Source organism: Centroberyx affinis, unplaced genomic scaffold (genome assembly GCF_046629955.1).
Source record: "Centroberyx affinis isolate AG114_WGS23_722 - 3 ecotype Tasmania unplaced genomic scaffold, CSIRO-AGI_Caff_v1 ptg002483l_1, whole genome shotgun sequence".
Taxonomy (NCBI): Eukaryota; Metazoa; Chordata; class Actinopteri; order Beryciformes; family Berycidae; genus Centroberyx; species Centroberyx affinis.
This window is the reverse complement of record NW_027280713.1, coordinates 301922-327529: the sequence shown is the minus strand read 5'-3', so window position 1 is coordinate 327529 and position 25608 is coordinate 301922. Positions and strand designations below refer to the sequence as shown.

General features: G+C 42.7%; 1 protein-coding gene across 1 annotated transcript; it reads left to right on the top strand.

Annotated features, from left to right (window-relative positions):
- Positions 1–6268: 6268 nt before the first annotated feature.
- LOC139656498 (MAM domain-containing protein 2-like) lies at positions 6269–25237 on the top strand. Its single transcript, XM_071534102.1, has 15 exons — positions 6269–6398; positions 6543–6653; positions 8957–9246; positions 10855–10939; positions 11150–11287; positions 12799–13076; positions 17704–17797; positions 18698–18844; positions 19067–19186; positions 19939–20081; positions 21039–21135; positions 21882–22037; positions 22976–23229; positions 24645–24729; positions 24859–25237. The coding sequence occupies exons 1-15, from the start codon at positions 6368–6370 to the stop codon at positions 24903–24905; spliced, it is 2076 nt and encodes a 691-aa protein (XP_071390203.1). The 5' UTR covers positions 6269–6367; the 3' UTR covers positions 24906–25237.
- Positions 25238–25608: the final 371 nt, after the last annotated feature.

The following is a 25608-nucleotide window of genomic DNA, read 5'->3' as shown; positions in this document are numbered from 1 at the left end:
TCGCAGCCGGCTGTCACCTGTCTAAACGGACGGGATCGCCCGGCTCGCCTCCCCCCCCTGCCTGCTCGGGATTAAATCTCCGCAGGTGTAGCCTAGAATCCGCCATCAACCCGCCAGTGTAGTAACACGACCGACAGCTACACACAACGGTTTCCTGGTGTTTTAATTCCCGGTCCTATCCCACACCGACGCGCCTTCCCGACATCCAGGGGTGACAGAGATGACATTTCTCCTTACCTGCCTGTCAGTGGAGAGGGGTGGGTCGCGCTGCTGCTGCAATCCACATCTCCATCTCTCTCTCTGTGTATCTCTCTCTCTCTCTCCTGCCTGTCCCTCCAGACAACTTGCACGGATTAAACCCGAGCGGTCAGCCCCTCCTTCTGCATCGTGACATCAGAGCGGATTACTGATGCACAAAGCGCCTTTAAAAAACACGGGCTGCTGTGCTGTAGGCCGGCTGCAACATACATTAACGGCCGCGTGTGTAGCGTGCACCCTCTTCCCACCGAGCAGCCACTCCAGCCTGTAAAGTGTTGTGGCTCTGCACCACTTTTTTATTTTTACGCGGACTGACGGTGGTGTCGCTGTTAAATCCTCTTGACTGAAATGCTCCTGGGTTTCCAAAACACCTGTACGAGCTAAATGGGCAACAGTGCCAGAGACATTTAGTGTCCGTTGCCTCCTGTTTGTGCAAGCATGGATTACCTTTGTAATTTAGCTGTAAATTTGCCTTCTCATAGGCTATTTGCATACTATAGCCTACATCTTCAATAGTTTATGTGATTGGAGTTAGTGCAGTTTTGAGATATTGAGCACAAAAGAAAGTCACATGTGAAAACCCACATGTGAATTCAAAGCACATGTGCTTTTTGGACATTGTTTTCACTTTGTCCTCTGACATTGTAAATGGGAAATGTCACATGTTCACATGAAATCCAACATGTCCAAAAAACATGTAGGCTACAGTATTTTTTGAAGGTTTTCATATGTGACCTTTTTGTAAGAGTCTGGCAAAACTGTTATGTAACCTTTAAAGAAGGTCACACAAGCATAAAGTAACATTCAAGGATCATGAATATGTGGATAACTCAATTTTCATAAACGAGGCACTTGAGCTGCTCCACTTTAATCACCAGTTGTGCTAATGAGGTAATTAATTAAGCTAATTAACGCATTAATTACCAAATATTTCTATGCCAACACACTTCAAATAACACATGGGCGATATTAATATGAACAGCGTATCTTCAAACATTAAGGAGTTTCAGTAGTTTCAAGAAAATGAGTTTTTCCATTAATATGCAGCAAGTTGCTCCAAAATCTACTCAGCTCATCTGCTCCATAGGGAGAACCTGTGGTGTCAGTATGAAGTTTCTATCATTTGTTGTTGTTGAGTTATTGTGTTCACAAGAATACGTTGACACACAGACAGACACACACACACACACACACACACACACACACACACACACACACACACATATATATCACTGTTGTCTCATATCTCCAAATTGTCAACTAGGAACTAATAAAAACAGCCTTGTTTTTAGCTTGACGGCCATGCATTTTTTGACTCCATATAATTGGTTCTGAAAAGGTTTTGTTCACCCAAGGGCTCGGAGACTTCCCTCAACCCACAGAGGAGCATGTGATCCTTCAAGTCGAAACATGAAAATCACCAAAATTGGAGTGACAAGGTTTTTTACCCCACAACTACAATATGGACGATGGTGGCGGGACAGAAAAGGTCGGATAGAACCTAGAATAGTAAATGAGGTCCCATCCATCAGACTTGCCCCGGGGCCCCTGGGAGCACAATCCGGGTGTCTCTCTGTATCACTGAAGGGCCGGTAGAGCTGATCAATAGTGGCTGTCGACACGTTTTGAGCCCCTCTTTCGCATTCTCACCTACATCACGTGCTGCCTTTGCCAGGGCAGCCGTTACCGTGACAACAACATGCGACTGAGAGCGGCGATGGGAGCGGTAACCATGGTGCCTGATCTGTTAACCGCCATCTCAGCCACGCATCTCTGTCCCAGACACACACACACACACCCCGCCACTTAGGCTACTGTATAGGAGAAATAAGAGATTGTGAACTTTGTGTGAGTGCGTGAGCCGTGACCCACATCGCTTTTTCGAGGCCTTCACCTGATGTGAGTGAGCGGGCCTACAGAAAAGTACACAAATGTAGAGTACAACACAGAGAATCGGGGTCATCAGAGCGAGTCTAAAGTAAGTTAATCATTCTGCTGCCTGCTTTACTCATGTCACATAGCCTATATTTCATTCTCCCCCGGTCCCATTCACTCTGCGGTTCTATTTCGAGAGAAGGCATCAATAATTTCTGGCCCCTCTCTCTGCATACATGGATGAAGGTATATGTGTTCTGTCTTAACTTATTCAGTAATATGGCAAAAAAACGCAGCGAGCACGGATCGAATCCACCGCTGGAATTAACGCTCATGAATGTTTCATATCGCGGCCCGTTACACGGTTTTCTCCCGTCACGCCAAATACCCACGGCCTCGATTCGAGTCCCAGTATGTTCCCGACTGAGAGAGCGAGAGATCTGAGTTCACCTGACCGCTGTCTCTGGTTTGAGCCGGTCTGCAGGTGGCGCCGTTCAACAGCTGCAGGCCTGTACACACCGAGTGGGATTTGTATGTCAGGATGGTGTTTGCATACAGTTTGAATTTCCCTCTTCAAATATCCTAGCAGACGGTGTACAAGCTCTCTGTCTGATACAAGTTTGTCCTGCAAAAAAGAGATTTCTATTCACTTTATTTCCCTTTAGATATACTCAGCGGCAACAATATGACAATGATGAATTACACTTGCTGAAATTGCTTACAGCAAAGGTCATTTCCACCCTTGAGAAAAGAGCAATTCCAGTATTTCATGATCAAGCCTTAAATAAAAAAAAATAAATAAAAAAAACATCATCACATAATAGCTCTTCTGAGTTGCTGGCTTGAGATCTGTGGGTACGGAGGCTGAAGGGGTGGACTCTGGTCTGGGGTGGTCTGGGGTGGCCCTGGGGAGGGAAGGGTGGGGCCTGGGGGGGGAAGGGGGGTGGGGTGGGAAAATGACCCACTGAGCCGTCTGGCAGCACATCACATTCTGCGGAGAACACGTCACCGTATCGCCTTACAAACAAACACTTTGCATGTGCTGCAGATGTCATGTTCTGGCACCCTTTTGTTATTTATTGAAATGCGGTCATATTGTTTACATGGACAGAGGCAGGGGTGGAAAGAGCAGTGACACATCCGACTCATTTACTCAAGTAGACTAGTAAACTACTGGTGTACAAATCTGCTGAAGTTAAAGTAAAATATAGTTAATTTAAAATGTACTCAGAGTAAAAGAGATAATAAATAAATAACAATAAATGTACAAAAAATTGCTGACTTTACAAAAATACTCCAATACAAAAAAGCAGTAACAAGAGTAAATGTATACTTCACTCTTGGATAGCGACTAGGAAATTGTACGGATGAAATATGTGGTTCTAGATGTGTCAGCAGGGCATTTCATAGGGGATTTAGCCTCAAACTTTGTGGTTCTGGAAATTTTGAACAGCTGAAATGTATACAAAAGTCTGTGCTCAGTCTTTAGAACTGAATAAATACAGTGATCCCTGGAAACGATCCCTTCAGCACATCCCCCACCTGCCAATAATGTGCAGAAGACAGAAGACAATCTTCAAGGTTCCCTTTTGTTCACTGTACTTGAGTGAACAATCTGTATTTGTTTTTTATTTGCAATTCCTTTATACATAAACTCTAAACATTTGAAAATGATTATTGTATGAGTCATTTCCTTCCCAAAATCATATGTTACAGAGTTTCGAACTGGAAATGACCCCATTCATTAGTATTTCCTATTGTATTAGTATTGCTGCAGTCAAGCCTTCTGGACCTGATCAAGAGAGAATCCACCTCCGCATCTGGTCTCCGCTCTGAAAGTGTTCATGACACCTTGTTAAAATGCTGAGAAGGAAAGGAAAGGAAAGGAATGACAAGGCAAGGAAAGGAAAGGAAAGGAACACACTTTTAGGTTAGATTAAAAATAACTATAAAATCTGTTGTATAATTTACACTATTTTTCCTATATAATTATGTCCTACATTTGTTGTATTTGTTGTTTAATTGTTGTATGCTTTGGCAATATGTACACGTGTATGTCCTGCCAATTAAATTGAATTGAGAGACAGAGAAAGAGTTAGAGAAAGAGTTAGACAGAGAGTGAGAGAGAGAGAGAGAGACAGAGAGAAAGAGTTAAAGAGAGACAGAGAGAGAGAGAGAGAGAACGAGTTAGAGAGTTAAAGAGAGACAGAGAGAGAGAGAGAACGAGTTAGAGAGTTAAAGAGAGAGAGAGACACAGAGAGAGAGACAGAGACAGAGAGAACAAGTTAGAGAGACAGAGAGAGAGAGAGAGAGAGGGAGGGAGAGAGCGAGAGCAGGTCTTACAGATGGATGACAAATGTGGATGAGAAAGCTCTCTGTGAAATATGTTACAGTGAAGTCTGTAATCCTCTACATTCTTTTCTCTCTTCTACCTCTGAATTCCAAAGAATAAGACAGGTACACACATGTGCTTACACATGTGCTTACACACATAGGCATGTACGCATATGTAAACATTCACATATGGCCACACACACACACACACAGGAACTCACTTTTGTCCCAAAAAATAATAATATTTATGATGGAAATTGTCTACAGTGAGTATGCTTTTTCATCCACATACCCAAAAGCCAATTCCCATGTTTTAATGTTTTAAATTGATTGATTGACTCTCTTGTTTTGCTTTCTGTCAGTTCAGTTAGTCCTTATTGAGGATCCTCGTCGTGATGGCATTCAAATTTTCCAAATAGCACATTACCATTTAGAGAGGAAGCCGGTTCTGCGTGTGAATGTCTGTAGATTCTGTTTGGTTGTGGAATGTCGGGCCTTTGTAAACTTGCTTAGCGCACATGTAAGATTTCAGCAAATAGCATTCACAAATATGCCTGCAAGCTGTTGAAGGGAAGAGCCAGGACAAATATTACAGGAGATTGTGAAATACTTTCTGGTTTTAGATATCTTAGAGCGATCTAGTCTAGTGACAACTTTGTGTAGTTTTATCAAATCTCAGTTTAGAGCATTTATGTGTTTCAGAAATACTGATGGGAGTGAGGTGTCTTCCTTTCCTCTCTCCTTCCCTCCTGATGTCTCTTTCCCTCCCTTACCACCTCTCTCCATCTTCCCTCCTTCTCTCCTCCCCATTCCTCCCGCCATCCTTCCTTCTCTTCCCTTCCTCCCTCTCCCACTCCCTCCTGCTCTTGCTCTTCCCATCCCTCCATCCCACCTTCTCTCCCTTCCCTCCTCGCCCACTCTCTCCTCTCCCTCGCTCCCTCCTTTGTTCCCTATACTTCACTCCCCTCCTTCTTTCCCTCTCTCCCTCTCTTCTCCTTACTGCTTTCCCCTCTCTTTACCTCTCTCCCTCTTTGCCTCACCCTCTCACCACTCTCTCTCCTTTCTCTCTTTCCCTCCATCCTCTTTTCCTTCCTACCTTCCTCCTTTCCTCTCTCCTTCTCATATCTTCTGTCCTTCCCTCAATCACCTCCTGCTTCACCCCCTCCTCTTTAGCACTCTCCCTCCTTCCCTCACTCGTTCCCTCCTTTACCCTCCTTCTGCTGCCCCTCTCCTCCTTCCTTCCCTCTCTCCCTCCCTCATCTTTCGCCCCTTCCCTGTCTGACTCCTTCCTTTCCTCTCTCCTTGTCCTATCACTCCCTCCTTCCATCCCTCCCTCCCTCACCTCCTGCTCCCCCTTCTTATCTTAAGTGCTCTCCCTCCTTCCCTCACTCTCTCCCTCCTTCACCCTCCTTCTCCTGCTTCCTTCCCTCTCCCTCCCTCCTTTCCTGTCTGACCCCTTCGTTTTCTGTCTTTCTCCTATCACTCCCTCCTTCCATCCTTCCCTCTCTCACCTCCTGCTTTGCCCCCTCCTCTTTAGTGCTCTCCCTCCTTCCCTCACTCTTTCCCTCCTTCACCCTCCCTCTGTTGCCCCTCTCCTTCCTTCCCTGTCTCCCTCCCTCCTTCCCTGATTCCTTTCCCTCTCTCCTCCTTACTGCTCTCCCTCTCTCCTCCTCCCCGCTCTCTTGGCCAGACAGAGATTTCCCATCTGAGAGTCTGCAGTGTGCTGCCAGTCTGTGAGCTGGAGAGACACTCGGAGACGCAGACAGACTCTTACAACAACAAACTTTGTGACCAACTTTTTTTTTTTTGTACTGTTGGACTGTGGACAGAAACACACACTCTTCTTGTTATATTCTGAGGATCTCCAGGTTTTGTCAAGTTATTACCACTCAAAACTGCAATGCTTCCATTCTACCTCTTGACTTTAGCCGGTGAGTATACATTTTAAAAGTTGTGCCAGTGCTTTTTGCATGATGGCATGTTTATATGGCGCTTGGTATGATTCATACTTACCGTTCTCTCTCCCTCCCTCTCTCTCTCTCTCTCTCTCTCTCTCTCTCTCTGTGTGCTCAAAGCCACCGTCCAAGCCCACAACCAGCTTCTGTCAGGCTCCTGCAACTTTGAGTCCAACACCTGCGGATACACGTCAGATGCAGACTTCACGAGCTGGACCCTTAACGAAGATGGTACTGGGAGACTTTAAAGATGCCAATCCCCTCCCCTTCTTTCCCTCTCTCTCTCTCTCTCTTTAATGACAAGTGACTAACCCTGCAGCTTTAATCCTCTCAACGGAAAAATACGTCTGATGTAGCATCTGTTTTGGAGATCTCTACTGTAGATGGTACAGTGGCAGTTTTAGTACAGTGACAGGTTAACCTTCTGCTGTTGTCCTTGTTGTATTAGCTGATGTTGTCTCGACCACTGAACTAGACGAGTGAAAAAAACCAAAAAACTCCATCTGGACTGCATTGCTGCCAGCATCCACAAACATCTGGAGACAGTGAAATAACACATTTAGGCATTCGCCCGCTGCCTATCTGTGTTGGTACTGGGGTTGATACTGACGACTGCTGTACACACACCCATATCTAAGTCAAGTCAGTCAACACTTATGTAGAGCGATCAAAGCAAACAGATGAATCCATATTAGATTTTTACTGAGAGCATGTTGTAAAAACAATATAAACTGCTTGTCTAACAGTCTAACAGTCTCTGTTGCTGTCTCTGCATTCTCAAGTTTAGTTTTACACCTTTAAAAAACACTTATGCTTTCGTGTGAAGAAAAAAATGCCCAGTATTGCCCGAAAAAGTTCTTGTTTAGCCTTTTTTTCCATCACAGTCCTTGTTCCTACTTGTCTGAAACTTGTCCAGTCAGTGGTGCTGTCCCTCTTCCCTCTGGAATACGTCAACTTTCTCTTTTCCTGTTTCCATCCTTGTTGCAGTTGCCACAGGCTTGTTAAAAAAAGGTCAGCGTAGTTAGTGGGTTAATCGCACATTTCTTTTCCTCTCTCACTCTTCCCTCTTCTCTGTGCACTGTTGCAAAACAGGTGAAGCTGTAACAGGAGTGAAGTCAGGTCAAATGTATTTATAAAGCACTTTTTTATTTATTAAATTTTACAAATGCACGTTCATCACAAAGCTTTATGGAACAAGAGAGGGCATAATAAAAACGAGACGTGTGTGTGTGTGTGTGTGTGTGTGTGTGCGCGCAGTATATAAGCGCCCCCAGGGCACCAGGGCATTCCACAGGGACAAATAATAAATGGCAGACTAGCAAGGGGAGCTCAAAGGCCCCTGAAGCAAGAAAAGAAAGCTAGGGAGGAAAGGAATGGCTGTTCGGGTCGAAGTTTAGAGAGATTGTATGTTGTAATATTAAATGGATCTTGATTTTGGACTTAAATCCTGTTGCAATGTCTTGATTCCCTGTTTTTGGCAGGTATCTTATTCCAAAAAAAGTTCCACTGTGGGTATGGCTGGGTATCAAGAACCGGTTCCAATCTGCCTAATTCACCGGAATCGCTAAGCAACCGCACTAACGATTCCTCCTATCGATCATTAAGCATTTTGAACAGCTGGATGCTTCTTGAGTAGCTTGGCAGCAACCTTTTTTGACCATTTCAGTGTGCTGTCAATCAAAAACAACAATGTGAATTGACTACTCACCCACCCTCATGTCAGTTGAAGGAATCCAGTTTTTACATGTTTGCTGCACTGCTGATCCACCCTCAAGAGGAACTGTTTGGAAAATGCTTCAGCGCTAATGCAGAATAAATGTTGGGTGGTACTGCACAGATTTCACAATGGCTACCGCTATATGAAGAGTGCTGTGCATCTTGTCTTGTACTGAATCCAGACAAAGAGCGTATCACTGCTGTCAGATGAAAACCTGTCAAGATTTATGGTGACGAACAGAGGTGGAAACTAACTAAGTACATTTACTCAAGAACTTTAGTTAAGTACAATTTTGAGGTTCTGGCACTTTACTTGAGTATTTCCATTTTGTGAGACTTTATACTTTTACTCCATTACATTTCAGAGGGAAATATTGTACTTTTTACTCCACTACATTTATCTGACAGCTGTAGTTACTAGTTACTTTGCAGAATAAGGTTTTACATGCAAAACATACAATAAGCTCATAAAATACGCTGCATTGTTAGAGTTTAAACTACACAACAGTATATGGAGCAGCTCGACCTACAACATTAAAATACTTCTTACAGTTTAATGCATCAATAATTTAACACTCTGAAAGAATGAGCACTTTTATTGAGTACTTTGAGTACTTTTTCCCTTTCCACCACTGGTTACGACCATGCATTTTTTAAATTATGTAATGTTTTTGAATGGAGCTTCACAGGCCCAAGAGTCTTATAACTTTCTCCGCCCATAGAGGACCATGTAGTCCCTCAGATAATGGTTTTAATTGTTGACAGTTTTGAAAATCAGATCCATTCTAAATCCCCCACACCCTTTTGTTTCTGCTCAGGCCGTTTCGTCTCTGTGGACGCAGTCTTGGACGATTACGAGGAGGATGATCTAAGGCCAGATGCCAGACCTCAGAGGGAAAACAGAGGGATCCTGCTGAGTCCCGTCCTGGACCAGGAGGACTGGGGCTGCCTGAGGCTCGTCTACCAGATCACCGGGTCCGGGAGCCTGGAGGTCCAGCAGCGCACGGAGGGCAAGAGCTTCGACAGGCCGCTGTGGAGCAGCCAGATGCCCTCAGACAGCTGGGTGATCGCCAGCATGGACCTGCAGAACACTACTGAGCCCTACAGGGTAAAACACACTTTACTTTACAAATACACACTGACTCACTGTGCTAAAAACAATGTTTACAAAGTGCTTCAGGTACAATAATACACAAAGAGACGGTGAGGTAAAAGTACCTCAATTAAATCAAGTAAGAATTAGATACAAAAAAGTATGGAAAACAAGAAAAAAGAAAGAGGAGACAACAACAAATTGTATTGAGTTGCAATAAATTCAATACAATGAAACGCGACAGTGAAAAAGGTGAAGTAATTCAGTTAAATACAATTAGATAAAAAGTATGGAAAAGAAAAACAAGAAAAAAGAAAAGAAAGAAGAGAAAACAACAAATGGTCATGAGTTGATCACTGCTTTTGTTGAAGCTTGGTTTAACATGGTGACAAGGTTCAAATTACAACTTTTTTTTTGGAGGCCAGGCCAAGAAATCAGCATGGCTAACAGTAAAAGCTGCAGAGAAACATTCAATGTCCGTGAACAAAAACAATGAAGCACAAAATTTAGAGTGGACCAAAGCCATTTGTCCAACAGCGCAGGATCTCAGAGCAGAACTATATAGATCTAAACAAGGCGCGGCCCGCCTAAAGTTTATTACAGTTCACTTCAGTTCTTTCATTTCAACACAACTGATGTAGAGGAAGAACAATATTTCACCATGCTAGGAGACAGATATAGGTTGATATTACACATACAAACCAAAATTAGGTCAAAAATGAAGTGGGTGGAGAAGCACACACACACCACACACACACACACACACCACACACACAGACACACACACATTGTCCAAACTGTGGGAAATGTAAAGCTCCTGTTTATAGTACTATGCGGAGCCAGTAACGACACTGACAAGGTCAAGACCTAGATGATGGGAAGCCGTGTCTGTGCTGTGTGCGGCCTCTCATAGTGTAAACACACACCAGTACCGACTTGGGTGAAAATCAGTGTGTCATAACGAAATGTGTCCTTTAAACCACATGTACTGACTGCTAAAACGGCCTGCCATTTACACACACACACACACACACACACAAACACACGCCCTGACCTCATATTGTTTTTTTTAAGCTTTATTTATTCAAGGTGGTCAATTGAGAGCAGGTGCTTTTACAATGACGCCCTGATAGAATACAGACGCAATAATATACAAAATAATAAAATAACAATCAAAAGTAAAACATCATAAAATCAATGAATATGACAATATCAAAAAAGTAAAAAAAAAACAGAAACACGGAAAAAGAAACCTGCAGATCAATAAAAACAGGAACACTCCACTATTATCATATCAATAAATAAAAGCTTATAAAAACATAATAAAAAAAACAATCAAAAATAAAACATAGCAAAAAAATAGCAATAAACAATGTAATGTTTCAGTTTAAATGTATACGTCATTCACTGCTCTGTAAATCATTTTGTAACAAACCTGCAGGTCATAAGAGCTTTCAAAGTAAATTAGACTTGAGAAGTAAAACGGATCAAATTCCTGTGCAGCTTCATGCTCGCCCTCTGTCTGACCCTCCGTCATGTTATATTCCTTATGTCTCTCCGCATCGCTGATTGGAGGTTTTTTTTTTGTTGTTTTTTTTTTACCGAGCATGTGTTGTTCATTAGGTCGTCATTGAGGGTAAACCTGGACAGAGCGTGGGGAGCAGCGTGGCCGTCTTTGAGATACACATCAGCCCCGGATACTGCCTGGGTCAGTGACTTCACTCATCCATCATGCAGAGAAACAAAGAAACAAAACTCATTCACTCATTCACGTCTGGATACATACCATCTGTCTCTGTCAAATACACATACGTACATTGCAAAGTCACGTACGATTACATCACCATGCAAGCGTAATAGCACGCATAGCCATAAATGGTCGGCCTGTTGCTGATTTCTCATTCCTCCCTGTGTCCAGAGTGTGACTTTGAGGAGTCTCACCTGTGTGGATACAGCAACCAGTGGAACACCAATGTGAACTGGTATGTGGGAGGAGGTACGGCCCAGCTGTCGCGGAGCAACATGCCCAACGACCACACATACAACAACAGGACAGGTGAGCGGGATTACCTCCTCCTTTATGGATACAAAGCTGATTTAAACCGCATGTGCATACTGGCAGAAGGCCACAGTAAAATTGAATACAGTCCTGATATGAAAGCAGCAGCTGTTGCCAAAAAGTAATACAGCGTCGTGTAAGAAATACAATGAATACTGTTTTTTTTTTTTATATGAATAACACACTCTGTTCTTTTGTTCTTTGTTCTCAGAGTAGAGTGTCTTTTTTTTCTCTACATATCATGGTGAGGAAATCAGTGCATGTATGCGTGCACGTGTGCTATATGTGGTTATGAAATGATTTTGAGTGTTCTTATAGGTGAATAATAGTTTATGCTATTCATACATGTGTTTCTGTGTGTCCCATATTAGGTGAGGTTTTTGGCTTTGAGTCAAGAAATCTGAACTGTGGGTTTGGCTTTATGCCGAGATTTATGTTGTTGTTTACTCAGGTCTATATAAGTGGACCTTCTCCACTCCTTTCTTTGTCACTTCTTGTCTGGAACACTGAACTGAACCATGCATGTCTGAATAAAGAATCCACGGAAGACTCTTGAACCTTTGCTCATTCAGTTTGACCCACAGGGTGAAGTTTATTTTTCCCCTACATTTTTGCGATGAGGATGGGATGGGACACAGCACTGAGCGCCGTCTGAGACTGAGTTGAGGGTCAAACTCCCGGCAGGAGTCTCCAGGAGACTCAGGGTATAATCCGCACCATAAAAAGGGAGGTCTGGATCCCGCCTGACACCAGCGAGGGCGGCGTTCAGTGGGTCGTCCATCTGTTTTAAATAGCAAGTGGTGAGTTTCTGTGAATTCTTTTTCATAAGCCGAATAAAGAATCCACGGAAGACTCTTGAACCTTTGCTCATTCAATTTGACCCACAGGGTGAAGTTTATTTTTCCCCTACAGTCGACCAATCACCTGGACATCCTCTGTGTGTGTGTGTGTGTGTCTTGATTTTGTTGTTGTTGTGTGTTGTCCCTTCTATTTCCCCAGGAACAAAAATGTAATGTGACATCCACAGACAAATACATCTCTTCTTGTTCATTTTCATTTGTTTCTTTTACGGGTTTTAAATGTCTATTTGTTTTTATGTCTTATCCTTTCTATCTCCATGTGAACAAAAGCAACAACGATGATGAATCATTTGCAGTTTGGGCCCTTAAACAACTTACCAGTCAAAACACCAATGGCAGATTGCATCTTCTTTCAAGTCACAACTGAAAACATTTTTACAAACTTGCTTTTAACTCTTATTTTTTCTTGGGCACCAGAGTTTGTTGTTTGTTTGTTGAGTTTGTTCTTTTTTGTTTTATTTCTGTTGCTATTTGTTCTTCTTTGCTGTTCTTACTTACGTTTTTGTTTCTTTTTATACCATGTAAAACTTTTGAGAAATATTATCTCCCCTACATAAACTGCATTTTCTCCTTCTCTACTTTCTCAGTTTTCTGTGTTCTGTTTGTATCATATTATACATAAAACTAAACTCACAAACTCCCCTTCAGGCCACTTCATGTATGTGGACTCCGTCTACGCCAAGACTTTCAAAGAAGTGGCCAAACTGGTGTCTCCCATGACAACAGTGCCGATGTCTGGCTGTCTGAGTTTTCAGTACCAGCGCGGTGAGGGGAAAGGGAACCTGTTCTCTGTTTTCACCCGGGACCAAGTGGGCCAGTACCAGGAGCTGTGGAGAGCCGGAGCGGAGAACCAGAGCGACTGGACCGTGACTCCCGGGGAGTGGATCCCTGTGCAGGTCGACCTCAAGGCCCCGTACGCTCTACAGGTAAGGGGTTGGGGTTAGGGCTCGGGGAGGGGGGGGGGGTTATGGTTTGGGTTAGGTTTAGTCAACTAAAACAACTTTGGTTAAGGTTTGGGAAAGGCTTTTGTCATGGTTTAATAAGAAAAACTTCAGCTAAGAATTAAAACTTCATTCAGTAGAAATCTTGGTAACGCTTTATTTTACAGTCCGCTAATTACAGTGTGTTTGTAATTATGGGGTACTAATAAAATAACAATGCTGTAGTTACAGGGTAACAAAACAAGAAGTCCAGGAATCAAGGGGTAACAATTTTGTAATTATGAGAGATTTATAAGGTAGTTATGGTGTAACTGTTTTTGTAATTACTGCATACTTAAAAAATAATTACAGGGTGCAATAACGTAATTGGGGGGGACAAAACAAATGTTATCAGTGCTTAAAGGTTCATGCACTGGAAAAAGACCACTGTAAAGTGCTGCCCATGTTTCTGTTAACTACATGGGTTGATGCACAGGTTGTTCTGGAAAAAAATAAATTCTACACCTGAAAAGCTGAATTGAAGATGAATAACTTTTCTCTTTATTTTCCTAAAGTATCCCCTCAGATATGATAGTAGGTAGAAATAGGTAACAGTAATATATAGTAGTAATAGTAGTAGGTAGTAGTAAGATTAGAGTGAGCTAACTTGTGGCTTAAAACAGTGAAAGTGCAATAGGAATTAGGAATTAAATAGATGTTTTCCGCATAAAAAATACGGTATCTTAATTCAAATTCCAAATATTCAGTAATGTGTTTTTTAATCATGTGTAGTTTATAAACCATGTACGAAGTGGGACATCTCTGCCATTTACTGGGGCCTGAGCTTCATCTGATGAGTCATAATGCAGCTGGACAGAATGCAGCAGAGTTCATAGAATTTAGAATGTCAGTGTCATAAAGGAGCGATTGATCTGAACACAAACACAGACTCAGTTTCATCTCTGATCGGTGTTCACCTGCACATTGAGAAAGAAAACTCACGTTGCATTCATTTGGAGAAACAACAACAATATCTACCTTTTAGAAAGGAAAACATGGAGAGTGATTTCCATCTTGGTAAGCCACATGTATGTATAATTTTGTTATTTAACAGAAAAAGATTAGTACAGAGGATTTTGCTGAACAGACAAACAAGAGACAGCCAGTCAGGACAGACGACTTGTTTGTGTTGAAGGATTTGTGTCCAGTTCTTCCTTAATTTGATTTACATTGTAAATTCACAGTTCGATTTGCTGTTGAAACAAAACTATGATGAAAGGCATAAGATGAAGCTATGATGAAGCATGTTGACCTTGAATGAAGCTACATCAGGTGGCCTCATGGTTATTTGATTATTAAGATGTTGCCATTGCATTTCTTTGAGCATCCATGCAAATGGTCGCTCAACTCAATGCCCTTAATGACGATCACCATGAAAACATCAACTGCATGTTTGTGAAAGTCCTGAATAAGGAGCAATACCTTTATGCTGAAGCCTCTAGTTTCTCTGGAGTTCCTGCTGAGCCCGACTGTGACCTTTCACCTCAGTCTGCTGTTGGTCTCGGCTCCAAACCTGCTTTTGGATTTGAGAGCCTCAATATATGGGAACCAATAGCCAGTGCAGCTTCATCAGCATGCAAACCTCTCTTGGATTTGGACAAAGGAGACCTTCCTCCCACAGAGAAAGGCTGCGTTCGGAATGGTTCACTCATTCCCTCACTCACTATTCCCCATGTAGTGTTTATCATATAGTGAACTATATGGGCAACGACCAAACGAAATTTCGGACACTACAGTAAATATAATTGCGTCAAAAAAATGCGCTGGATATTCGTGTGACGCACCGGGATGCGCCCAGCATCACGTAAATAAACCAAGCATCATGACAGCAGGTTGAAATGGACTCAGGTCGTATTGATTTTGACAAGTTTTCAACATTAAATTACAAATAAATTGTTGAAATTCTAATCATGTGCAAGTGTGGTTTTGTCAACTTTGGTGCTGTCTGCTAATGGCAGCAAGCTGTTTTGGTTTGGTAAACAAGCTTGTGAGCTAACGACTAGCAGAAGCTTTCATATCACCTCCTGTCCTGTATTGGTGGATAAAGTAGTCAGCTGACCTGTAACGATGATTCCTGCAGTTTTGCTGCTCTTGGTTCAAAACGGAGGAAACTCGACTGAGGAGTCTGATACGTCTTTTGTTGATTTGCTAACGCTGTCAACCGGTAAATAGACCAGTTTCTATTAGCTAACATGTTAGCTAGCTGTTTCTTCTTCTTCGGTAAGACACGATCACATTGCATTGTGGTATACAGGAGAAATTGTAGGGTACACTGTCTGTTCACTACAATTTGTAGTGCATTGTGGGTATCTTATAGTGGACTATTTAGTGAATCAAATTAACCGTTGAGAATTCGGACACTAGTAGAAAATGGCGGATACACTATATAGTGCACTATTTCTGTAATAGGGAACGGTTTCGAACAGAGCCAAAGAGTCTCCTCTCATGACCGAAGACACAGAGTTTGGTAATGCTCGAGCATCCATCCACCCAGCTCAGAGATTGAGGCTGCTTCAGAACTCACCCAATGGTTTTGACGATGACTACCACATGGAGGCAGTTGGAAAGAGATACCTCTATGCCCCTCCATGTGACACATCTGGATTTGTGGCTGACTGCTGCTCACCCTGTGGGTCTACTCTGGGCTGCCTGGATGAGTGGGAGCCACTGTTCAAATCCCACTTTGACTTGGAGGAGGAGGGATTTGGTGAGGAGCTCTTCTACGCTTCATCACATCTCTCTAGATTTGTAGTTGACTGCTCCCCACAATATGGGCCAACTCTAGACCAGCTTGACAAATGGGAACCTGTTGTCAGCACTGATTCTCACCTGATGCAGTTCCTCTCAGTCCTCCTGGAGGAGGAGGAACTTGGTGAAAAGCACATCTATGATTCCTCATCAGTGAGTTCTACATTTATGGCTGCCTGCCATGCCCCTACTCAAGATCATCTTGATGAGTGGGAGCCAATCGTCAAAGCTGATTCTAAACTGATGCTGTTCCTCCAGGACTTGGAGGAGGAGGACGAACAATGTCATTTTATCATCAAGAGGGAAACGGTCAACTCCTGTACACAGATTGAGGCCGCTGCTGAAAGCTCTGTCACCGTCCTGCATCAACCTGAATGTTGTGAGGGAACAGAAGTCACTGTCCTCTCTGCTGGACCTGACAATAACTCCACCTCAGAGGAGGCTCTCCCTGTCTCTCCTGCTGAATACACCCTGATTCACCTGCTTAAGGAAGGATCAACCAATCTGCTGCAGGAGTCCCAGGCTCCAGCCATCCAGGTTGAGGTCAAAGCTCCACCAAGCCTTGAGGTTGAAACTGTAAAGGACACCAAGGATCTGTCCTGTCTGACCCTGGAAAAGACACTTCCACCTGTTCAACTGGTCGAACCTACAGGACCTCAGAGTTCCAGTGCCAAAGACAGCCTGTCGAAAAAACCAAAGAAGAAGAAGAAGCGTGGCTTCTTTTCTTGGCTATCCCGCATATTCCGGGGGAAGAACAAGAAATCTGCTGACAACATGGCTGCAACAGCAGAGACGCCACTCCAAATGACACAATGAGCCAAAACCCTGCTTGACTGCCCTTTCACCTGCAGGCCACTTCTGAACTCCTGTCATCTTCCTATCCACTTTACAGAAGTGAACAACTGAATCATTTTATTTGAATACATTTATTTGCACACTACTGTTAAAGTGTATTTGTGCATTTCTTCAAAACACACCTTTATTCCTGCAGTTATGGGTAACCTGTAGCCTAAAGCAGTGAAAGTGTAATGGAATTAGTAATGTTGGCCATTAACATTTTCTGTACCTCTATTACTAACAATACAACTAATATTTATTTAGTGGCTGTTGTTTTCACTGAGAGTCCATTTTGCTTTTAAAATATCACTCATTGTTATTTTATTACTACCCCAAAATTACAAACCAGTTACACTGTAATTAGCGGGCTGTAAAATAAATTGTTACCGAACTCTTCTTGGTATGAGTTGGGAATTTAACCCATTAAGGCAAATGCACCCATTGAGCTTCTCTGCACCTACTGCATGATTTCAAAAAATACAAGGAAGTGGGTGGGAAGAGCAGGGGGGCAGGACAGGGGTTTGGAGTTGGGCTGGATTGGTGAGAAAAGGAACATGGTGGAGTGTTCGTGGGCATGTGCATGTGAATTTTCCTTGAATAATGGGTGCATCTCCAAATGACCTCTGGCTGCTCATTTAGGGCAAACTGAGCCAGGTTTAGTGAGATAAATATGACAGTATGACCAGCATCGTTGTATTTCACGACTATATAGTACTAAATACCAGTTTACAACCTAAAAAAAGTGTTTTAGTGTGGAGTTACTCTTTAAGCAGTGTGTGAAAAGTGCTGTAGAGTAAGGAGACAGGTCTGGTCAGAGGGACTGAGACCACAAAGAGGGACAGAAGAATGATCGATTGAGTTGTTTTGTGTGTGTGTGTGAGTGTGTGTGTGTGTGTGTGTGCAGCCGCAAAAGTATGCACACGCTGCCACACTAGTTGTTTATGAGTGTCTGTCTGTCTGTCTCCCCTGCATGTCTGCGTCCCCTCAGGTGGTCTTTGAAGTGGCGTTTAACAGTCCGAGAGGCGGCCGTGTTGCAGTTGATGACATCTCCTTTTCCTCTGAGTTTTGTAGTGCGGACACAGGTGGGCTGCCGTCACCATCGCTCATTTAGCTCTCACTGGAGTAAATTAGAGAGCAAGAACTACTTTACTTATTACGTATTACACTGTTGTCTAGTGAAAACCTTGTCTCTCCAAATTGTAAACTTTTCAGGAACTAAGAAAAACAAGGTTGTTTTCAGCTTGACTACCATGTATTTTTCAATTTATCCAGCTGGGTTTTGAAAGGTTTTCATAATCCCACGGGTCGTAAATATTGTCAACCCATAGAGGAGCATTTAATCTTTTCAAGTAAAACATGAAAATCACTAAAATTGGACACATTACAAGTTCAACTTCAAGTTTGTTTATTTCTATCGCCCTTTATCACATGCACATCTCAAAAGGACTTAACAGAGAATGAGCCTAACTAGATCTAACTGATCAGCAATCAACCACAGAACAGAATGATAAAGGACAGACTTCAGGAGGGCCAAGACACACAATAGAAGATTTTAGCAAGAACATACGACTACAAAAGTGTCAGCAACAGATGTTTTGTTTTGCACCTGCAGTGATGACGTCACTTATCTCAAATGGGTGAGCGTGTGCAGAAAGAGTATAGATATGCCAACCAAAGAAAGTGATTACAATGAGCGTTTACATGACGACATTTTATCCAGTGACCGAATTATGAAATGGTTATACCACCTCTCCCAAACAGAATGAAATTTCATTCAGGGTGGGCCGGTTTATTCTGACTGGGCCACTATTATGATTATTAGTGGAATTAAAGGCTCCATGTAAACACAGCTAATGACACTGACATGAGAAAAACAGAGGTCTTCACCCGACAAAAACAATATGCTGTACTCTACATTTGTATCACATTGCGTTCATTCAGAATATACTACAGCACCCTGACTTGACACTTCTGTCCCACAGAGCCAACCTTTGACCCCTCCGTTGCCAACTGTGATTTCGAGTCCGGTTTCTGCCACTACACCCAGGACAACGTGATGGGGTCGCCGTGGAGGAGAGTGTCCGTCAAGCCCAACATATTTAGGAACGGAGACCACACCACAGGCGCAGGTGGGGGCTAAAGCAACATATATGGATATTGATATCATTTGTAACATAAAAAAAAAACAAGTGTCTCACAAACTTTGGATGCAGACAGAGTAAATCAAGAGAGGCTTTGGAGATTAAATCCAGATCAATGCCAGGTGTGGCGGAGGGAGTACATTCCGTGGCAGGCAGATTCAGAGGAAGTCGGAGTTTTGCAAGAAAATGAAGGCTATCTTCTCTCTACAGGATCCTTCCTCTTGGCCCACTCCCGGCTGAATCCGCGCTCTGGCTACGTTAGCCGCCTGACCGGGCCAATTCTCCCTGGAAACATGAAGTACTGTCTGAGGTTTTACTTCTTTCTGAGGGGTGAGTGGCACCCGAAACCCTCCATGCCCAGAAAACACAGAAAACAGGGCTACTGAACCTTAACAGAGAGCCAGAGATAGATATATAGATAGATAAGACAAGACAGACAGAGACGGGAGTGATGAGGGCAACAGCAGCATTTTTCTTTTCTTTTTTTGCAGATCATCTTAATGTTGCATAACATTGTTGATTGTTAACTTATGTGATTTAACTGAGAATTATATAGAATGTCATGCTTGCTTCTTTTGGTTTTCAGTATGTATAGGATAGATAGATAGATAGATAGATAGATAGATAGATAGATAGATAGATATACTGAACAAAAATATTGTGACCAGCCCAAGGCACACCTGTGCAATACTCATGCTGTTTAATCAGCATCTTGATATGCCACACCTGTCAGGTGGGTGGATTATCTTGACAAAGGAGAAGTGCTCACTAACACGGATTTAAACAAATTTGTGAACAAAATTTGAGAGAAATAAGTCTTTTGTGTGCATAGAAAAAGTCTTAGATCTTTTATTTCAACTCATGAAAAATGGGAGCAAAAACAAAAGTGTTGCGTTTATATTTTTGTTCAGTGTAGATAGATAGATATAGATAGATAGATAGATAGATAGATAGATAGATAGATAGATAGATAGATAGATAGATATTCAAAAGATGAGTCAATTCTACACTGTGACTCATGTTTACTGCCTCAGAGAGGCGTGGCTGTGCCAAACCAATAATAATAACTGTGACAACCACAGGTTTCAACCAGACGGACCAAGCCCTCGCCATCTATCTGCAGCACCAGACCAGCACCCAGGAGAAGATCTGGACTCAGGGGGAAAAGTCCAGAGGCGTCTGGGTCGCAACGGATGTCACCTTGCAGACGTCGAAGCCCTCCAAGGTGAAATGTGTGGAGTTACTGTATATATCGCTCCTGTCAAGAGGAAAAGGTTGTATTTTCAAAACGCACACAAACAAATAGACAGCAGGCAGGCAGATACACAGACAGACAGACAGATAGGAAGGAAGGAAGGAAGGAAGGAAGGACGGGAGGGAGGGAGGGAGGGAGGGAGGAAGGAAAAGAGTAAGAGAGTAAAAATCTTTATTGTCCCCAATGGGGCAATTCGGTTCACAGCAAGCAGTTGCAACACATCAACAAACATCAAAGAAGCATAATCACATATTACAAAAACACAGCCAATATTACAAGGAAGGAAGGAAGGACATGAAGGATACACAGATGGAAATAAAGAATTAAGTAAGAAGAAAATCACAAATTGGGATATAGCAAGTCCAGCTTCCTCCATCTATCGTCACTCCTGAGCCCACGAGAGTTTTATGTCATGATTCATCTGCATCTATTCTTGTATTTGTGCCTTTGAAGTTACGAGCCCTGATTTCTAACAGGCCTCATCTTCTGCACTCTCCATCCTGATGGCACCCTCTTGGTTTGCTCTAGCTTATTAAATAGCAGCTGTTAGAGTACGCAGCTTCATGTGTTTTGCATAAAATGAACTCATCCAAAATGCCAAAGTGCTTGAAGCCCTTTCCAGCACTGGTTCTTTTTTTCCTTTAGGTAACACGTTTAGCATTATTTTACATTTTCAGTTGTTTCAAATCACAGTATTTGATTGATGATTTATTGGTACTTGTGAGAAATTTGTCTTGCACAATTGTCAAGCAACAACAGCACGACAGAAACACAGTGCTTGGGGTTTGATGAATTATGCGGCACTAATCTGACTGGCTGAACTATCTGGAACTGATTTAAAGCAAAAGGCCCAGTCTTACAAATGGTACGTTGCCTTGAGATGGCCAGCTTTTTGATGATGCCAACACTATCACCTCTCCTGTCTAGCTGGTGTTTGTCAGCACATGCAGAAACTTCTGGGACTGTGGGTCCGTGGCTCTGGACGACATCAGCGTGAGCCTCGGAGACTGTGAGCTGACAGCAGGTAAAACAAAACTCCCTCTGACTGTTTACTGCACTGTTTTTATATCTTTATTTACCCAGATGTCTTTTTTTAAGCCACGTCCTGTGACAAACTCACAACAGCTACACACACCAGTACAACCACAGTCCTCTAAAGCACTTTAACAGTAATTATTGAGAGAGACCAATACTTTTTGAACTAACCCACACATATTTTACCAGTAAGTCTGAGGATTCAGACCGTCATCAGCCTGCTTCTCTAAAATTTTGGCTACTGATGCTGCACCACCATCTGTTAGTTTGCAATTCCTGGTATTTGTTCCTAAAAATAGCAAAACACAAGCTAAATGAACAGTTTATAGAGCATGTGATTTGTACCATTATCTGAATACTGGGTGCTATTTTTGACACAGATTTTGTGTGATTCTACTGTGTACTAGTGTATGGTCCCACATTATTTGGACAGTCCAATGTTGATGCTCAACTTACTAAAAAGCCTACTGAGTTTCTTGTGACTGTCACAACTGTGAAAAGTTGTCTATTGATATGTAAAGTCTGGCTTTGGGTTAATCTTAGGGTTGGGGTTATAAATAGGACCAGGTTAGGGTTAGGCTACGGTCTGATTTACATAGTCTGTAGAGAAACAGCAAATAAACAAGTGACACTTTGTTGAACATCTACCTTTTGTCACTTGCAGTTGAGTATCTACATTGGACTATCCTAATAAAGTGTTACCTATACAGCATATATATTGTTTTCCTTCTGCAGGGTTGCTGCTGTCCGTCCCGGGGCACTGTGACTTTGAAGCGGGACACTGTGGCTACACTCAGGACAAGCAGGGCGACACTGATGACTGGGTGTGGAGGAGAGGACCGACCCCGACCTCCTACACCGGGCCACGAGGGGATCACACCACAGGACTGGGTGAGGGCCGCCTCCACTTCAACAGTCATCGGCAAACATTAAAGGATAAGTATGGTGATTTTGGACCTGGAGTATATAATTTGTCTCTTACATACCTGTACAACCCACAGAGAATATTGACTCCCAAGTCGGCTATCGTTTGAAACAGCGAGCTCTGTTGCTAGGCGTCTTGCTGCTGACAATGAGTCAAAAAAAAAGCCATTTGCAGGCTCCACAAAAGTTGCAAAGCAAATAAATGAAAATTAGCGCTGATTTCATGACACAATTCCACCATTACACACACTATGACTAATGAGGAAATCATGCAACTACTTTTCTCAGCCGCAGCACAAACTGCTGTGGGGTGAAAGTGAGTTACTGTGGTGGTGTGATCTAGTTTTGGATGGTCAGGTCAGACTGTAAACAGTAGAGTTTGGTAGAAGAAAATGGAAATGGTGCGGTGCTGCTGCTTTCCGGGCTGTGCGTATAAATATGTCTGTTGGTCGCCATATGGTTTTCACAGACTTTTTTGGAGATATTTTGACAAATCCTGTTTGGACTCATTGTTAGCAGCAAGAGGCGTCACCATTTCAACTGACAGCCAATATTGTCTGCGGGTCCAAGTGCTACAGGTATGTAAGAGACAAATTATACATAGGTCCAAAATCACCAAACTTAACCTTTAAGACTACATAATACTCTGCATGCACGTTTTAAATATATGTGCAGTAGGCCTACACAATCGTGTTCAAAGGATTTCTGCACCACTGCACCAAGATCACATAGAAAAAAGATCCCAAGTGCATTTGAAATTGTTTTGTAGCACAAAAATATAAAAGAAGAGCCTGGGGTGCTCAGACAGACAGCATGACTGAACATTATCTCTGCAGCGGTGCATCATTTTCGTTCAGCATCTGTTCCAGAGCTCTAAACAGATGCCGCTACACTTTGATTGACAGGATACTACATGCACATCGAGGCGTCCCCCATGCTGCCTGGCCAGAACGCTCGGCTGCTGTCCCGCCCGCTGAGGGGGTCCAGGGGTCCTCAGTGTCTGCGCTTCTACTACCACATGTACGGCTCGGGCACCGGCCAGCTCAGCGTCCACCTGGACAAGGACGGCGGGGACGTGTTGCTATGGCAACGGAGCGGGGAGCAGAGCATCGCCTGGCTGAGGGCCTCTGTCGAGTACCAGTGTGACCTCCAGCATCAGGCAAGAGCGGAGTGAAAAAGCTCCAAACCGCAAAGCTGCAAAAATGTAGCTTTGTTTTTGCCTTTTTTTGTGCCTCGCCTGTTCTGTTGACGGTCAAATATGAGACAGAATGGGGTCTGGGCTTAACAAGGGCGCACAGTACAGGAGGACACATGGACAACATTAGTGCAGTAGTTCTCAACCACAGAACTTGAATGGATAGAAAGGACATTTCCCAGTGTATCATGGTCATTTCCTTTGGTACAGCTGATGATACACAGGCAAAATGAAAAACTGAAACTGAAAACACTGCATCAGCCAAGTTTGATTGGAGAGAAAGCTTTCCAGAGTCAAGGTTTCAACATCAACCAATCAGAGACAAGAAAGTTGGTCCGGTGACCTGTCCTCAGCCCAAAATATTTCCGAAATAATGACGGACAGTGTGAGGTACAGGACAACAACTGCTATTAAATAGTAACAATAGGCAATAATAGCTGTGATTCTTACAGTGTTAACATTTATCATCTAGCAAGCTAGCTAGCTGTTGGATGCCAGAAGAATGGATTATACATTTGTGTGAACAAAACAGAACCATACATACATAAGCCACAAATTGGAGTGGATAACCTTGATTAAATTATTAAATTATTACATTTTCAGTAGGAAAGAGGCAGCCAAGATGACAGTGAGGGCAGCAGTATCGGTTATCTCCATCCACACCTAACATGGCTTCCACTGAACTGGATAATGTTTTCTTATCTAAATGAACCTTTTTCCATGTGCGGATAGAACATGTGACTCAGAAAGTTAGAACGTTCATCACAACTGGCACTGGATGCCGGAAATGATGCTGTTGCCATGGTAACATCAGCCATCTGTCTCATGCACTAAATCGGCAGATTTCCACGGAAATATTATGAAACATTCTATGGCAGCCATTGTAAGTGTACCAGCCAAAGGACCAGATTTGAATGGGAATGAAGGTTCTGTCAATTCAAATTCTATGTTCTCAACCTTTTTGGCTCGTCACCCTTAAAAGGAAGAGATGCCTTCTCATGACCCCCATCACAGGCGGCACATGCAGAGTGGTGAACAGTTCAACCAAATTAAGCAACCATTTCAGGTTGTTTGATTTAATTAATTATCAGAGGCCAAGAGGCTGAAAACTGTTCAGTATTTCACTATAAAAACCGCAAAAAATAGAGAAAAATCTGAAATAATTGACATGAAAAGAAATTTGTAGAGTAGAAATATGATTTTTCCTATCCCACACATCATTTCATGACCCCCAGGTTGAGAACCACTGTTTCAGTCTATAGTGACCCTGAAAGTCTTTTTGAAGTGATTTTTCTCACAATTAAATTTTCAATTCAATGTGCTTTATTGGTATGACACTTAAAAAACCCCACAATATTTTCCTTCTCTCACTGTCCCAGATTGTGTTTGAAGCCACCAGAGGTTCATCAGTAAGGAGTGACATAGCCATCGATGACATCATCTTCGAGAGCGGACCTTGCCCAGGTAAACAAATAGATGATAGGCTATTTGTCGTACCTACAGTAAAGGATTAAACCTCCTACAAAGAAATGACCCAGAGAATTGTTTTGCTGCCTGTAGTTTCTTCCTAATTTCTTTCTCTCTCCTCTACAGAAACAGAGATCCAAGCCGCCTGGGGAACCTCCAATGAGATTGAGTAGGAGGGAGAGGGAACGCTGTGTAGGATGCATGAACCAAATACAGTTTTTTTGCACATTATGGACAACTCAATGTCCTTGATACTGACTGTACAACGTAGCTCTCTGCATGTCACGCTGAACATGTAGGGCTTTTGGGGTAAAACAAAACCATTCATATAAGCATTTTAGCACTGTTTCATGGAGCAACACATCATGGGGCAGACTTTGCTCTTAGTGCACAAAGTGTTGTAGTCATAGTCTGCATTTCTCTCTGCATTGTAACAACACAGGGGGTGTTAAACTGTGTTTTTCTTCACATTTATATGCATTAGATTAATGCTCATTGCTCAAATAAAGGGAGATGGTTATTCAACATGATTTTGATTTTTTTTTTGTAACAGTATGTTCTACTTTAGTCAGATATAGGCAATATTTGACTTTACTGACACCTAGTGGGCATACAGGTTAGCACTTCAGCCAGCTAGTCAAATTAAAAAATAAAGATTAGCTATTAAAAAGGTGTAGCCAGGAGGACAATAGTGATATTCCCACTAAAATGATGATAGATGATGATGATAGTCACATTAAGCATGGTTTTTAAATTGTCAGATACACTGGGAAAGCAGATGGTTACACTGAAACCGCTGTTCTCTGAGTGAAGACACTCTCAGGTAACATTGCCCTCAAGTTGGACGCATCATAGAGACTCAAAGATGGTTTGAAA

What these genes read in the sequence shown, in the direction of transcription:
- LOC139656498 (XM_071534102.1), top strand. Translation starts at nt 6,368, where the DNA reads ATGCTTCCATTCTACCTCTTGACTTTAGCCG. An exon ending in CACATACAACAACAGGACAG is followed by an intron (nt 11,288 to 12,798) that starts GTGAGCGGGATT and finishes ACTCCCCTTCAG; the next exon opens with GCCACTTCATGTATGTGGAC. An exon ending in AGGCCCCGTACGCTCTACAG is followed by an intron (nt 13,077 to 17,703) that starts GTAAGGGGTTGG and finishes GCGTCCCCTCAG; the next exon opens with GTGGTCTTTGAAGTGGCGTT.